The sequence below is a fragment of the Emericellopsis atlantica genome, assembly GCF_019669845.1.
Source record: "Emericellopsis atlantica unplaced genomic scaffold F5Z01scaffold_20, whole genome shotgun sequence".
Taxonomy (NCBI): Eukaryota; Fungi; Ascomycota; class Sordariomycetes; order Hypocreales; family Bionectriaceae; genus Emericellopsis; species Emericellopsis atlantica.
In genome coordinates this window covers 1-12867 of record NW_025764722.1, presented here as the reverse complement: position 1 = coordinate 12867, position 12867 = coordinate 1, and the positions used below count along the sequence as shown (strand labels likewise).

The following is a 12867-nucleotide window of genomic DNA, read 5'->3' as shown; positions in this document are numbered from 1 at the left end:
AGGGTCCAGACCGACTTCCTCTTCACAAGCACCCACATCAGTCCAACATGATTCATCCGAAGTCAATAGTCGATTTATGAACATGCAGGGTACATAACAATGTTCATGCCAACCCAAAAGCTAATTTTGGGTTTCCAACCAGCCCAAACTATATACGAGAGCGTTCAAGTCTATGAACTCTTCAGTTTCGATGCCCGTACTGCTCTGACGCCTTGCACGCTTGCTTACATATTATTGGCTTACGCCCTTCTTCTACTTCCTCAAGTATAAGATGCTCCAGGTTAATGATCGTTGATCACCGCCAGTCAGCACTCATAGTTAGACATGCATGTCTCGCGTTGTCATCGACAATAGTCGAATCTCACAGGATAGTATCCGTGGGACACGCCTCGAGAAACCCTGCATGCTTGCGGCAGCTATGCAGCGTACAACTATAAATACAAGGTCAAGGCCGCCCACTTTCGGCTCTCAGGTCTGACTTCCACCCCACCATGAAATGTCCTGCGCCAACAGGCCGTTCACCTATCGAGTCTCGTCCTCCTGCCTGCCTCTGCGTGGGCGACCTCTCCCTGGTTTGTATCTATAGCTATCATAACCGTTCTGTGTCTCTGACTTGTCAGGCCCTTCCCAGCCGTCCTTTGCTTCTGTTTGACAGTATCCACTCGTCTACGCGGAGTATGTGAGTACGGTGGACGGGACAGCTCGAAATTGTCCTAGCAGGCCCGTCCTGATCATCATCTTTGCTGCTTGAACTGCCATTGATGAGCTGCAGAGAATGCGTTTGAGGTCAACGCATGGTTGTTTGCCTGCCCACATTTTATGTCGTTCTTCTGTCCAGTGTCGGCACTCCAGGAGGACGTGCCGCACGGTCTGGGGGCCATAGCCACATTCGCATTTGTCAGTTTCAACTTTGTCGATTTTGGCGAGGTATGCGCGCAGGCCGATCTTGCCGGTGCGCATCTGGGTGATGGCCGAGCTGATGGCCCTGTGTGTTCCGGCGTGGAGGTCAAGTGTTGCTTTTCCTGGTTTGACCCCAAGCTTGAACAGCTCTCTGCCGTGCTTGGCCTTCTCCCAGGAGGCTTCCCACTCGACCTTCATGGTCTTGCGGATAATCGATTTTGTTGTTGCCATGAGGGTCTTGAGCGTCTCCGGTTCTGGTTCTCCTAGGTGGTTCTCTGCCGCTTCCTTAGCGGCTCGATCCGCGGCTTCGTTGCCTGGCACTCCGACATGCGCCGGGATCCAACGGAATTTGACCTGTATCCCAAAATTGCGGAGCTGGTCGAGCGCGCGGGTTGCCTCAACGAGTATGTATTGTCCGGACGGAGTCTTGGGATCTCGAATCGCTCGGATGGCAGCTTGGTTGTCGGTGAAGATGGCACTGTTGCGGGGAGTGGCATTGGCTGTTTGTATATCCCGAAGTATTTCCAATGCAAGGACCAGACCCCTCAGCTCTGCGGCGTATACAGTTGATGTAGCGGATGTGCCCATGTATTGCAGCCGTTTCGTTGGGATGCCGTTTCTGTGTACCGCCGGGGCAACTGCAGCCGCTCCAACATGACCATTGATGCCACTCCCGTCTGTGTAGATACAGACTGTCTCCGGTACTATTGCGTCGTGTTCCTGGATTGCCGCGTCTGCTGATTCGGCGATATGGACCGCTGGTGGCGTCCACCATGGTGGTACGACATGTGGGAGGCGTTTCTCGAGACGGTCTAGCTCTAGGTCGTACTTGCGCTCTAGCATGCTTGAGAGGCGATCAAGAGGGCTTTTTGAATTACCACGGGCCACGTCCATGGATATAGCCATATCGGCGTATAAGGGGCTGGTCCTGAGACGCATCGTGGCCTCTAGCGCTGTCTGTTCCAACTGCTGGATTACCGGGAGCAGATGCGCTTCAACGTCAACCGCGGCACCTGCCCGTTGTTCGGAACGCGTCGGTTATTGTTTGAGCTGCTCGCCGCTGGATCCTCTGGATGGCACTAATAATGGGGCCCCCTCTGCCTGCTTGGCCGATGCCTGGTGCGTACCATGCAGAGCAGCCGTACAACATCTGCGGCACAATCATAGCCCGATACACTTGCCGCAGGTTGACCGTTCCTGTATCCCAGGTAGACGACGCTAAGGCTGACAGAGCGGACAGCCTCTTCGTAGCTGCTGCTTCCATCTTCTCGCGGTGGTGACCCCACCGGAGTTTGGTGTCAAGCTGGAGTCCAAGGTAGCGGCAGGACTGTGACGCTGTAATCGTGGCATGTGGGAGGCGGAGGGCGTGTGTGGTATTGTAACTAGGATCTCTGGAGAAATGCACAAGTTCATACTTTGCGGGGGCAAACTGCGATCCATGCTTCAATGCCCATTCTTCAGCCTTCCGGTGGATGGCCTTGAGGGTCTTGCAGTTGCGTGGTGCCGTCGGGCCGATCGCTAGAATTGACACATCATCAATATACCCGACTGCTTCCGTCTCGCTTGTCTTGCAGGCCTCAATGAGGTCGGCGTTGTAGAAGAGATATAGGATTGGCGAGATAGGTGAGCCTTGCGGGATGCCGGTTTGGATCGCTGTCGAAGGGTCTGTGTATTCCTGGAGCTTGAGGCTGGTCGATCGACTGGTGAGAAATGAGGCGACCCAGTTCACAATCCCCATACTGACGCGGCGTTTCCTCAAGTTGTGCAACAACCTTTCCTTAGATACGCTGTCGTATGCTCCGGACACGTCGAGTAGCAGTAACGAGGCTACCTTGCCTTCAGACCATGCTCGATGTATGCGTTGGAGAAGAAAGTGCATGGCGTGTTCTGTGGACGCGAGCTTCCGACCTCCAGTATGACGGCTGGGAAGAAGCCCATGGGTGTCCGCCAGGTAGGCCAAGCGGTTCGCCATGACGGCTTCCAGCGCCTTCCCGAGCGTGTTGAGGAGGGCAATTGGCCTGTATGCCTTTGGTTGAGTATAGTCGTCTTTGCCTGGTTTTCGAAGAACGACCGTGATGGTATCTCGAAAATGTGCTGGGCAGTACCCGAGTCGAAGGCATGCATGAAAAAGCCTCTGGATGTGTGGTAGGATAATACAATGGACTACACGGGATGCGAGATCCTCCGAGGCAAAAGCCAAGTCGATTGTGGATTCTCCGTCTTTCCATCGGTGGGTCGGTGTTCCGGGTGCTGTGAGAAGCTGTAGATGAGAGCTCTCGATGATCGACAGGAGTTGATTGGCACTTGGTCGGTCGCCAGTGCGTCGAAGTGTTGCCGACCAGGTTGGATGGTGTAGGTTGAAGTCTCCGAGGATAATCACCTCGTCCTGCGGGTCTATTTTGCCGATCGCCTCGTCCAAGGTAGAGAGGGTGTCGGTTCCTACTTCATTGTAGACGTTGATAACCTGAATCGATCTGCCAGACTGGGGCTCGCGGATTTGTAGCGAGATGATGTCTTTGGAGATGTATGAGACACTCCAGGTAGCAGCGTCTATACGCTTGTTGATATAGAAACAGACCCTCGTCCCGCCGTCGGCGAGGTACATCAGGTGGAAGTGTGATTTGAGCGGGTGGTACGTTGTGTCGATGAACGAATTACGCCAGGGTTCCTGGATTGCCAAGATATCGTACTCGAGAACCCTGTTATTTCGAAACAGGCTGGCTAGGACGATATCTCGCGACTTCTAGACGTTGTACTGTAGAATGTGTAGCTCCTGGCGTCCCGTCATGAGGGTGGTGCGACGGTGATGATGTCTGTAAGTGTGCTTGCCCTGGTCCTTCTGGTTGTGCGTCGCCTGGGGTTTGTTTCCGTCCTGAGACCCAGGACTATGATGTGGCCCAGGACTATGACGTGGCCCAGGACTGAGACGTGGCCCAGGACTGAGATATGGCCCAGGACTGAAACCCATTATTATTATTATTATTATTATTATTATTAATTCATAGACTGACCCAGCCGCCCTATCGGCAGCTATGCAGCGTACCGCTATAAATACTGGTAGCCCCATCCCTTCGCTTTTAGAAAGCCTTTCCTGTAAAGAATTGTCCTGCTCGACACATGACCATACGCACACTGTTGCTAACCCATCTGCTCCGAGTAAGGGCACCCATACTAATAGTCCTTCTAGCTGTTCTATATCTCTGACTTGTCAGACCTTTCCTGGCCTCCTAACCTTCTGTATGACCTAATTCACTCGTCTACGCTCTATATTGAGTACGGTGGATGGGACCGCCCGGAATTGACCGAGCAGGCCCGTCCTTAACATCATTTTTGCTGCTTGGACTGCCATTGACGAGCTGCAGAGAACCCGTTTGATGTCAACGCATGGAGATTTGCCTGCCCACATCTGTTGTCGTTCGTCCGTCCAGTCTCTGCATTCGAGCAGGATATGTCGCACCGTCTGCAGTCCGTACCCACATGGGCACTTGTCGTCGTTGGCCTTGTTGGTGGCATAAAGGTATGCCCGCAGGCTGATCTTGCCTGTGCGCATCTGTGTGATGACAGAGCTAATCGCTCTGTGTGTGCCAATATGTACAGTGAGCACGTCTTTTCCCGGTCGGACTCCGAGCTTGAACAGCAGTCTTCCGTGCTTGGCCTTTTCCCACGCCTTGATCCACTGCGGATGGTGTACTTTGTGGTCGCCATGAGCGTTTGTAGGCTGCTATCCTCTAGCATCTCGGGGGTGGGTTCCGCCGCTTTTGCTGCTTTGTCAGCCGCTTCGTTGCCGGGTACTTCGACGTGTGCTGGGACCCACCGGAATTGGATTTCCCATCCTAGAGCACAGAGCTCGTCCAGTAGCTGGATTGCGTCAGCCAGAATGTACTGGCCTGACGGGTCTCGGGTTTCTGGATCGCTTGGATGGCAGCCTGGTTGTCGGTAAAGATGGCGCACGTGCCGGGAGGAACGCTTGTTCTGTGTATATAAAGTACCATGTGCAGTGCTAGAACAATTCCTCTCAGCTCCGCCGCGTAACTGAACCCGTTTTGTGCTGACGCCGTCTGTCTCAAGCGTGGGCACGGCCGCGGCCGCCCCAACGTGACTGTTGGTGCCACTCCCATCGGTGTAAATGCGTGCAATTTCTACATTGGAATTGTGTTGTTGGAGCGCAAATTTTCGATTTCTGTCGATATACGAATTTCCATCTTTCGCCTTGCGGTTGCCTCGGGTAGCGCTCCGCACTTTACCTTTGTATCCTACTAGTAACCTTTTCGGCTCTTCACCATGCTTTCCTCCAATCTTGCCACCTTGCCGAGCGCTTGCTTATATCAATTGCTCATACTCGAATTATTTTGCCGACTTTTAGTTCCCCATACCGTAAGGTTCAAGCCGTTGCCTATACTGAACCAGTCCGGATGTTGTCGTACACGGAGCCGGGATAGTTCAACCAGTTACGCTTGTCTTCCAGAGAGCCTAGGCTATCCCGAGCAGTGAGAATGAGCGAGTCAGCCCCGCCCTTGTCGGAGGAAGCCTCCCAGAACATGGCGCCTCCCAAACCATGTTCCTTGACGTAGGAGATCTTCTCCTGAACCATGGCCGGTGTGTCATATGAGACCATGGTGCGCGAAGCGGCATCGTATGTCCAAGAGGCACCAACCTCACTGTCCCTTTCGATTTTGGCTGCCGCATGAGGAAGCTCTTTGTAATCCCAGATGCCTTCCTCCCAGCTGCCCACGCCGACACCGCCGAATGTATGGCCCGGACCGACTGTGCTGGTGAACGCTCGGCCATAAATTGGCATGCCGAGGATGATTTTTCCGACAGGGACGCCTTCTGCAATGTATGCGTCAACAGCGCGTTGGGTGCTGAAAGGCGTCGACTCAGGGTTTTCCGCACTGGGGTAGATGTTGGCCTGGTGGCCGGCGGCGTCGCTGAAGGAACCAGCATAGTCGTACGCCATCAGATTGACGCGGTCGACGATCTGCCCGATTTCGGCGAGGCGAAGGTGCTGAATATTCTGAAGTCCAGCAGGGGCTGCAATAGACAGCTCGAAACGATGGCCCTCTGCGTGCTGCGCTGCGTAATCATCCAGCTCCTGACGAACACGTCGCAGGAGTAAAGCCATACTGTCTGCCTCGGCGTCATTGGCCGGATACTCCCAATCAATGTCTATACCGTCAAAGCCCCAGTCCTTGAGCAAGGCTACTGATGTTTGCGCAAAGACACTCCTCCCCTGCTCCGTCGACGCCGCCGCTGCAAAATTGGTGGACCAAGTCCATCCGCCGATGGAAAGCATTGTCTTCATACCTCGATTAACCTTTTTCAGCTTGTAGAGCTGCTTAACGCAGCCGTACGCGTTACTGCCCACGTCATTCCACGCTATCCATCGTTAGTGAGCCCCGGCCGACGATCGCTGCACTCACAGTCGTCAGCGAAATGTTTTTCGACATCGGCGTAGGTGTCCCCAGAGAAACTGGGCAACGTCAGCACGCGTTTCACGCGTTTCCTTGGTCCCGCCTGACATACACGGTACCGTCGGGCAGAACATTCATGAAGGCGTATAGGACATGAGTCACGTATGAAGCCGGGAGGCTGGCAGGCTGGAAGTTACGCTCGTAGATCCCCCTTTTGTATTATGAGTCGTGAGCCGTGAGCACGGGGCTCACACTCACCAGTTAGTGAAGTAAACCGAGTTAGAAAACGCCTCAGAGCTTTTCGAGACGCCAAGAACAGCATCGTCGGTGCCGCGGCTGTCAAGGCCGGCAATCAGTTGAGCGCTGGCGATGAGGACGGAAGTTACGTGGGTTACGTGGGTTAAGCGCAGCATTTCGTACGTTTTCGTACGTAGGATCTTCCCCGAAGTGCGATTGTCCAACAACAGGGTTAAATAGGGTGTCGAGATTCAAATTTGTATGAAGCGAATTCGGACGACTCGTGCGCCTTCAGTGCGGTGATCTGTGCGCGGAGCTCCAGAATCGGCCAATACAGGAACTCAACAGCATCACAACTGGAAGGAGAACATGGTCTGAACGGCTGCAACAACTTCTACAAATGATGCTGGACACTTCTTGCCACACGTCTGGCAGTCCATTCGACATTTGTCGTACACCTTGCTAGATCCTATGGCCATTACTTTTCTTAGAACCTGAACCCGCCTGCCATGAAGGCAAATATTGGCTACGTGGGGCGCTGCCTGGGTCAGTCGGTGGCCGCAATCTATCCTACTCAAAGGGAGGACGACGCTGATTTCTCTGCGTTTGCGAGTGCTCTAGCGGCTGGTATTCTACCCCCGATGGATGTACGTCACAGCGCGGCGTCAAGATGAGTGAGCAAGAGGCTGAGTTTAAATGCATCCCTTGATCGTCTCGAGCCCTACGCGTATTGTGCAGCGCAGCAGGCCGGCCGGTTCTGCCGCGAAAGGCACTACGTTCTAGCGGCAAACCATTGGCTATATAGTTTGTTGAAACTCTTTTGTCTGTTCTGGCTCTCTCGAGTGTTGCGTTACCCAGGTTGCTCTTGGTGGTCAAGATCAACCATCCATGAGCAGCCGCCTGATTTACATTAGTGGTAGCAGACGTTCTCATTTTTCTACTCCTCACTCTCTTGTTACTCGTATTGACGTGGCTATCATCGTCTCACGGCCGATTTGTTCTTGAGCCTGTCTCTCTTCAGTGCGCAAGGACTCAGCCAATCGACAGTACCAAGCGATGAGATATCTGTTCTCCGTAACATGCGTCGCACAGGCTCTTGCAGCTCTGCTTCCAACCATACCACAACGTGGCAATGGTTCGGCCGTGCCGTTCCATTCGACACATGCCTCGTATCCTCGACTCCATGACGCGCGTTACGTGAACAGCACCACTACCAATGCCGCACTCACATTGTCAGCCGATCCGTCGACTGGCGTAACGGATGATGTCGCCCCGTCACGCTCTTCAGTGTCCACTGACCGAGCCCAAGCTACTGTTTTCCCAGAATCGCACCGCTCTACCCAGACCACTTGGACGACGGCTTGGGAATCCACGGAGACCAGTGTAGTGAGACAGTCCACTACCTCGCAAGCTGATAAGTCCGTCGCGTCTCCTAGCCGGGAAAAAACCAGCATATCTCGCATGACAATGACAAACCAGCATCTCCCTCCATCCGAAGCATATGCAACAAGCCACATTGGTAAAACCGACCGTCCTTTAGAGGCTCAGGACATAGGTCTATCCCACGATACTGGAGTCATTATGCCCTCCTCTATCCTGCCGCCCGAGTCTGATCTGGTTACTGTGCCGCACGTAGAATCAAATATGTCCCCCACGGCGCCAGCAGACAAAGCGACGATGGCGAGCGTGATGGGAGGGACTACCGTGACTCCTGCTGAAGATAAGGTCACGGGAGTGTCCCTGACGTTGTCAGCACAACCCACGTTATCGCCACTGCAGCGCCCTCTAGTCGAGGCGGCCGCCAGCACCAAGCAGAGCGTGGAGAGCGTCATGGACTCTGCACATAGTGTGCCAGAAGGGTTTACGGTCCACCAGCCAATGGAAGAAAAAACCCCAACGTTTCCCTTGACAGTGCCGGCGCCTGAGGTGTCCGATGTCACGGCTGTCATAGTCCCAGATACGAGCAGTGTGTTTGTCGCAACAGTCAGTACATCATCGCTCGTGGCCACCGATGAAGTAGCGTCGAATACCGCTACGCAGAAGAGCTCTGACGCGCCGAATGTTACCATAGGCCACGGAGTGAGCAAGTTCGGAAGTAATGGGCTTCCAACCACCAGTCGCGAGCCAAACGAGAATACACTGGAGAGCGGTGGCAATAATCCAACCCCCAGGCAGCAGGCATTCACAGCAGGGATCGTTGGCGGGGCGGCCATTCTGGCAATTACATGTGGTGCCGTGGTTTTCCTGGTCTTTCATCGACGTAGGCGCCGTGTCCACCCATACAAGCAGTTTGGACCGGCCAAAAGTGACAACTCCCTCGACTTTCAATGCGTAGGCTTAAAGCAGCCGTGAGAGGGATGTGGAGGATTTTCTATACCGCCACAGCGTGATCCGCAGTGGCGGACTTCCGTGTCGTCTGGTAGTTAGGCTCACTGTAGCATGCAGCCCTCTTAGCAGCCCGTCTCGATCGTGCGTGCGTACCCTCCAGATCACGTGTCCATGGCTATGCGCATTTGGCGTCTGTGTAACTCTCGCTCGGGACCAAACCTGAGCTGTGGTGGGTTGCGTTATCTGCCTATCCTAGACGGACGGTGCGTCGGGTGGACACAAAGAAAACTTGCCGAGGGGTGTGAGTTCATGACACTTGACAACATCCCAGTCAAGCAGGAGCCCGTTACGCTCAACATCACTAAGGCTATAGGGGAGCATGCACCCCCAGGTATATATGCCCATAGATCATAGGTGTGGAATAACCGGGCCTGTAGCAGAGTGCCTACGCGCGGACTTACGTGGAGCGATGGATCGCAGCTTGATTATTGCCGTGTTTTATGGCCTTCGCAGCTCTTGACCTTAGTCACCGGAAAGGCAGAATTAACTACCCTATGCTTAGGAGCCATCTTGTAACATATCCGCTCACGAGGAGAATTTGCCACCCCTCAAATATCCCCAGAGGACCGCTCCATATAACTAGCCGTAGAAAGCCATGCTCCTAGTAGGTATTCAACGACAATTTTGGTGGAGAGGAGGTGCTTTATACGGTACGTCTAAGATAATTTATTATGTTCCTCCGGACGCCGAGACACGGTCACTCCACAGTCAGGCAGCAGCCTGTATTCATTCTCAGCGTTGGCGGACGACTGCCTTCGCCGCCCGAACCAAGTATAGAGGCGACTGTGTCCACTTCACTTTTCCAACGTACTGTACTCTTCTCACTGTTTACTCTTGTTCGGTTGTATACAACCGTTAAGTGCGCAAATTTCACACCCCACGGTGATTTACGTTCAGATATTTCGGCGCTGGCATTGATAGGTGAATGGGGTCCATGATCTCCTCTCCATCCTTACCCCACCACGGGCATCTATCCAGGCCTAGGCTTCCATCTATTTGAACCCTCCCAGCGCTTGACTACAGATGCCCTACCTACCATCCGGACACGAGGCAAGGTTATATTTGTACTAGTTTCGCTCTTTCGGCCACCGGGTCTGTAGTGCATCATCGCGTCACATTGGAGCCTGCCTGCTGCCATTCTGATGCCCGAAAGCCGATCGGATGCCATTGTGCGCACAGTCCGACGAGTTGAAAACAAGGAAATCAGTATTCCAAGGTAGAGTGGCAAGACGGTGCAGAGGCTCTATGTTGGCGCAACTGAGCAGAACTTGAATACGGGTCGAGCTCTTTAATCCGGAATGCGGCCACAGGCACGCTCCTGGCGCAGAACCCCGCCCGCCCCTCGTCATCCACGCACCATGTCCATCCACCTACGACCAAGAAGAGCCTTGCTTGCCAAACCAGGATGTCCCCACATAAGCGCGATTGAGGCTAGCACGATGATGATACCTTCCAGAACGATGAAGGGAATCTCGTGGGTGATGAGATCACCGTCGTAGCCATCCTTCAGCTCAAAGACGCGGTAAATGCAGCGAGTCAATATGAAGATGCTGGAAGCTGAGAGTCCGATGAAGAATACCCCTAGCCTCCACCCGAAGGCGCGCATCTTCCCGGAGCGCCAGTAGCGGAGCATGTAATCGGCGAAGGCCGCCACAAAGGCGATGATGACAACGACTTGAAGGATCAGCCCAGCCAGGGATATGTCAACGCCGGCCTGGCTGTTGTCCGCCAAGACGGACATGGCGCCACCCGCAGCTTGCAGAGCGAGGCACATGATATCGGCAGGTATAAAGATCCAGTACAGCAGCTGGGGCCTGAAGCGGGATAGCTCCGGAGCGAGCAGGACGATGGTCTTGGACAGCGTCACGTAGATGGAGGCCGTGAAAAAGACGGGGGCTATAGTCAGACAAACTATCCTCAATTAGCTGCTGGTCTCGTTTGACGAACGCAGACGCACTCACTGATCTGGATCATGAAAACTTCGAAGGCGAACGGGTCGGTCCGCAAGACGATGCGCCCGACATAGCCAATAACGGAGCTGATGCAGCCGAGCAGCATCCCCGTCATGAAGCCCGGGCTCTTCCAATGGAATCCCAAGAAGCAATGGACAATGCCGATGATGGCGAATGCAACCACGAAGATGACGTTGGCGGCTAGGTTAGGGCGGTAACGGTAAACGCTCCATTCAAGGGGACAAAGGTCCAGCGTGCAGGTAGAGTCTCTACCAAACGTGATGATATAAGGAGGGGGAGGGCCCTGCCAGTCTGTGTTGTTAGAGGCCATGTTGATCGTATGAGATGAGGAGAAGGTACAGAGGGACGTTGACAACGTTGTGGTCCGCTCGTATACAAGCGCAACAATCTATAAAGAATGCGGATGGTGGCCGCAGTTAAGGCTCTACAGGACATGTCAACATCCGGAGCTCACGAGGCAAATTTTTAGAGCTACAGTGACGTCCCTGTAAGGTACCACCAGGACCACACCTGGACAATGCCAGGATAACAGGTTGAGAGGTATGGCCTGTAGGCACCTTGGTTGGCAACGAAATTGGCCAGCCGCTAAATCACGAGTACCCTTTGAATCCATGGGTAGCCTATTTGTGGCTATATTGAATCGTTTGCCAATGATGCGATGGTTCCTCTGCCGCGGCATGCGATCAGCCACAAACCGACGCAGTTCGACTTTGCGCCATGTGGAAAGAACCAGCAGAATTGGCTTGAGGTCCTTTGCTACTATCCTGGTCATCATCAAGGTATTCAACCCCATGGCTCTATACCAATAGTTTCAGATGGCTAGGAGCGCCAGCTAGCCCTCAGGTCATCCGACCACTTCTAGATACTCAGGAACAGGCACGTACTCCACTTGCAATGAGTGTGAGAACTATACTGCTTCGACCCCTGTCGGCATCACAAGGAATGATGGGTGGGCGGACATCCGGCTCTGCCACATCGAGACATTCCAAGCAACAAAGCTCATGATCACTGCTAGGCCCTTACACCCGTGGGTGGGGCTGCGTGAAAACAAAATCGCCCGCGTGGCGACCCCACGACGTCTGAGTATAACAAAGGACGAGGTCCCTACAACCTGTCCCTTCACGAACCCCCACAAGACAGTCGGCTTCTTTCACCTGAACCTTACACACCCTCATACAGAGGAAGAAGTCATGGAGCTTGGACGCCAACACAACACGGTCGTCTACACGGCGCAACACAAGATTCACCGAAGCAAGAAATACCGACGACGAGCACGATGCCACGGAGTCAAAAGCCCCAAGATGGCAGTGAAAGTTCTTGGGGATAAATTGTATTATGAAGAATACTGCAGGAGGACGGGTGGGCAATGAACAACGACAAAAGATACAGGCTTAGAAACCCCGGATAAGACAAAGAGTCTTTTGGACGCCATTTCTCGCTCATGTACGTGATCAAAGCGTGAATATAGCTCAGAATACTATCTGCGAACGACGCCTATTTATCACACAACACAATTTTCCACTTCCTAGATCACGTCGAAACTCCAATCCGGTGCGGCAAAGGTCGCAGGCCCGCTTTACACTGCTCTACTAAGAAAGCCGACCAATGCCCGATTATTTGCCTCCACCAGTTCCGGAGTGCAATTCAGGCCCTTGTAACCAAGAATCTTGATGGCATTTTCGTTTGTCCGTCTCCTTTTGCCGTGGTGAGAAGCCAAGTGTATCCCCGCACCAGTGAGTGCTCGCTGACTATTGAACCTCCTATCATGCTCCTCACACGATAGCATCCACCAATTCTCGCTGTCCCCAGGATTTCTGGTGATCTTGTACTTTGACTGTCCGTTCTTGAAGATATCCTGTATGCCAATAGTGCGCTCGACTTCGGCAGCCGGGCTGCGATCGCTGGGCCTCTGGCGTTTCTGAGTCACTGGCAATCTGGGAAATATCTGGCGTTTCGAA

At 53.6% G+C, this 12867-nt stretch overlaps 4 protein-coding genes across 4 annotated transcripts; 1 reads left to right on the top strand and 3 right to left on the bottom strand.

Moving 5' to 3' along the window:
- Window positions 1-4186: 4186 nt before the first annotated feature.
- Window positions 4187-4860, bottom strand: F5Z01DRAFT_217470 (uncharacterized protein). The gene is made up of 2 exons (XM_046258189.1): window positions 4715-4860; window positions 4187-4655 (listed from the first exon to the last, which is right to left on the bottom strand). Exon 2 carries the CDS (start codon window positions 4633-4635, stop codon window positions 4225-4227), a length of 411 nt encoding a protein of 136 aa, XP_046116499.1. The 5' UTR covers window positions 4636-4655; window positions 4715-4860; the 3' UTR covers window positions 4187-4224.
- A 418-nt stretch (window positions 4861-5278) lies between these two features.
- Window positions 5279-6765, bottom strand: F5Z01DRAFT_217468 (chitinase). Its single transcript, XM_046258188.1, has 4 exons — window positions 6570-6765; window positions 6424-6522; window positions 6321-6370; window positions 5279-6276 (listed from the first exon to the last, which is right to left on the bottom strand). Exons 1-4 carry the CDS (start codon window positions 6722-6724, stop codon window positions 5294-5296), a joined length of 1287 nt encoding a protein of 428 aa, XP_046116498.1. The 5' UTR covers window positions 6725-6765; the 3' UTR covers window positions 5279-5293.
- An 839-nt stretch (window positions 6766-7604) lies between these two features.
- Window positions 7605-8900, top strand: F5Z01DRAFT_638076 (uncharacterized protein; the record flags this gene model as incomplete). Its single annotated transcript, XM_046262341.1, has 1 exon — window positions 7605-8900. The coding sequence occupies one exon, from the start codon at window positions 7605-7607 to the stop codon at window positions 8898-8900; it is 1296 nt and encodes a 431-aa protein (XP_046116497.1).
- A 1148-nt stretch (window positions 8901-10048) lies between these two features.
- Window positions 10049-11342, bottom strand: F5Z01DRAFT_744179 (RTA1 like protein-domain-containing protein; the record flags this gene model as incomplete). The annotated part of the gene is made up of 3 exons (XM_046266912.1): window positions 10898-11342; window positions 10338-10847; window positions 10049-10179 (listed from the first exon to the last, which is right to left on the bottom strand). The coding sequence occupies exons 1-3, from the start codon at window positions 11217-11219 to the stop codon at window positions 10049-10051; spliced, it is 963 nt and encodes a 320-aa protein (XP_046116496.1). The 5' UTR covers window positions 11220-11342.
- Window positions 11343-12867: the final 1525 nt, after the last annotated feature.

Coding starts and splice junctions, on each gene's coding strand:
- F5Z01DRAFT_217470 (XM_046258189.1), bottom strand. CDS start 4,635: ATGCTAGAGGATAGCAGCCTACAAACGCTCATGGCGACCACAAAGTAC.
- F5Z01DRAFT_217468 (XM_046258188.1), bottom strand. CDS start 6,724: ATGCTGCGCTTAACCCACGTAACCCACGTAACTTCCGTCCTCATCGCC. Junction 6,371..6,423: donor GTTCTGCCCGACGGTACCGT/GTATGTCAGGCG, acceptor GACGTTGCCCAG/TTTCTCTGGGGACACCTACG. Junction 6,277..6,320: donor AAAACATTTCGCTGACGACT/GTGAGTGCAGCG, acceptor AACGATGGATAG/CGTGGAATGACGTGGGCAGT.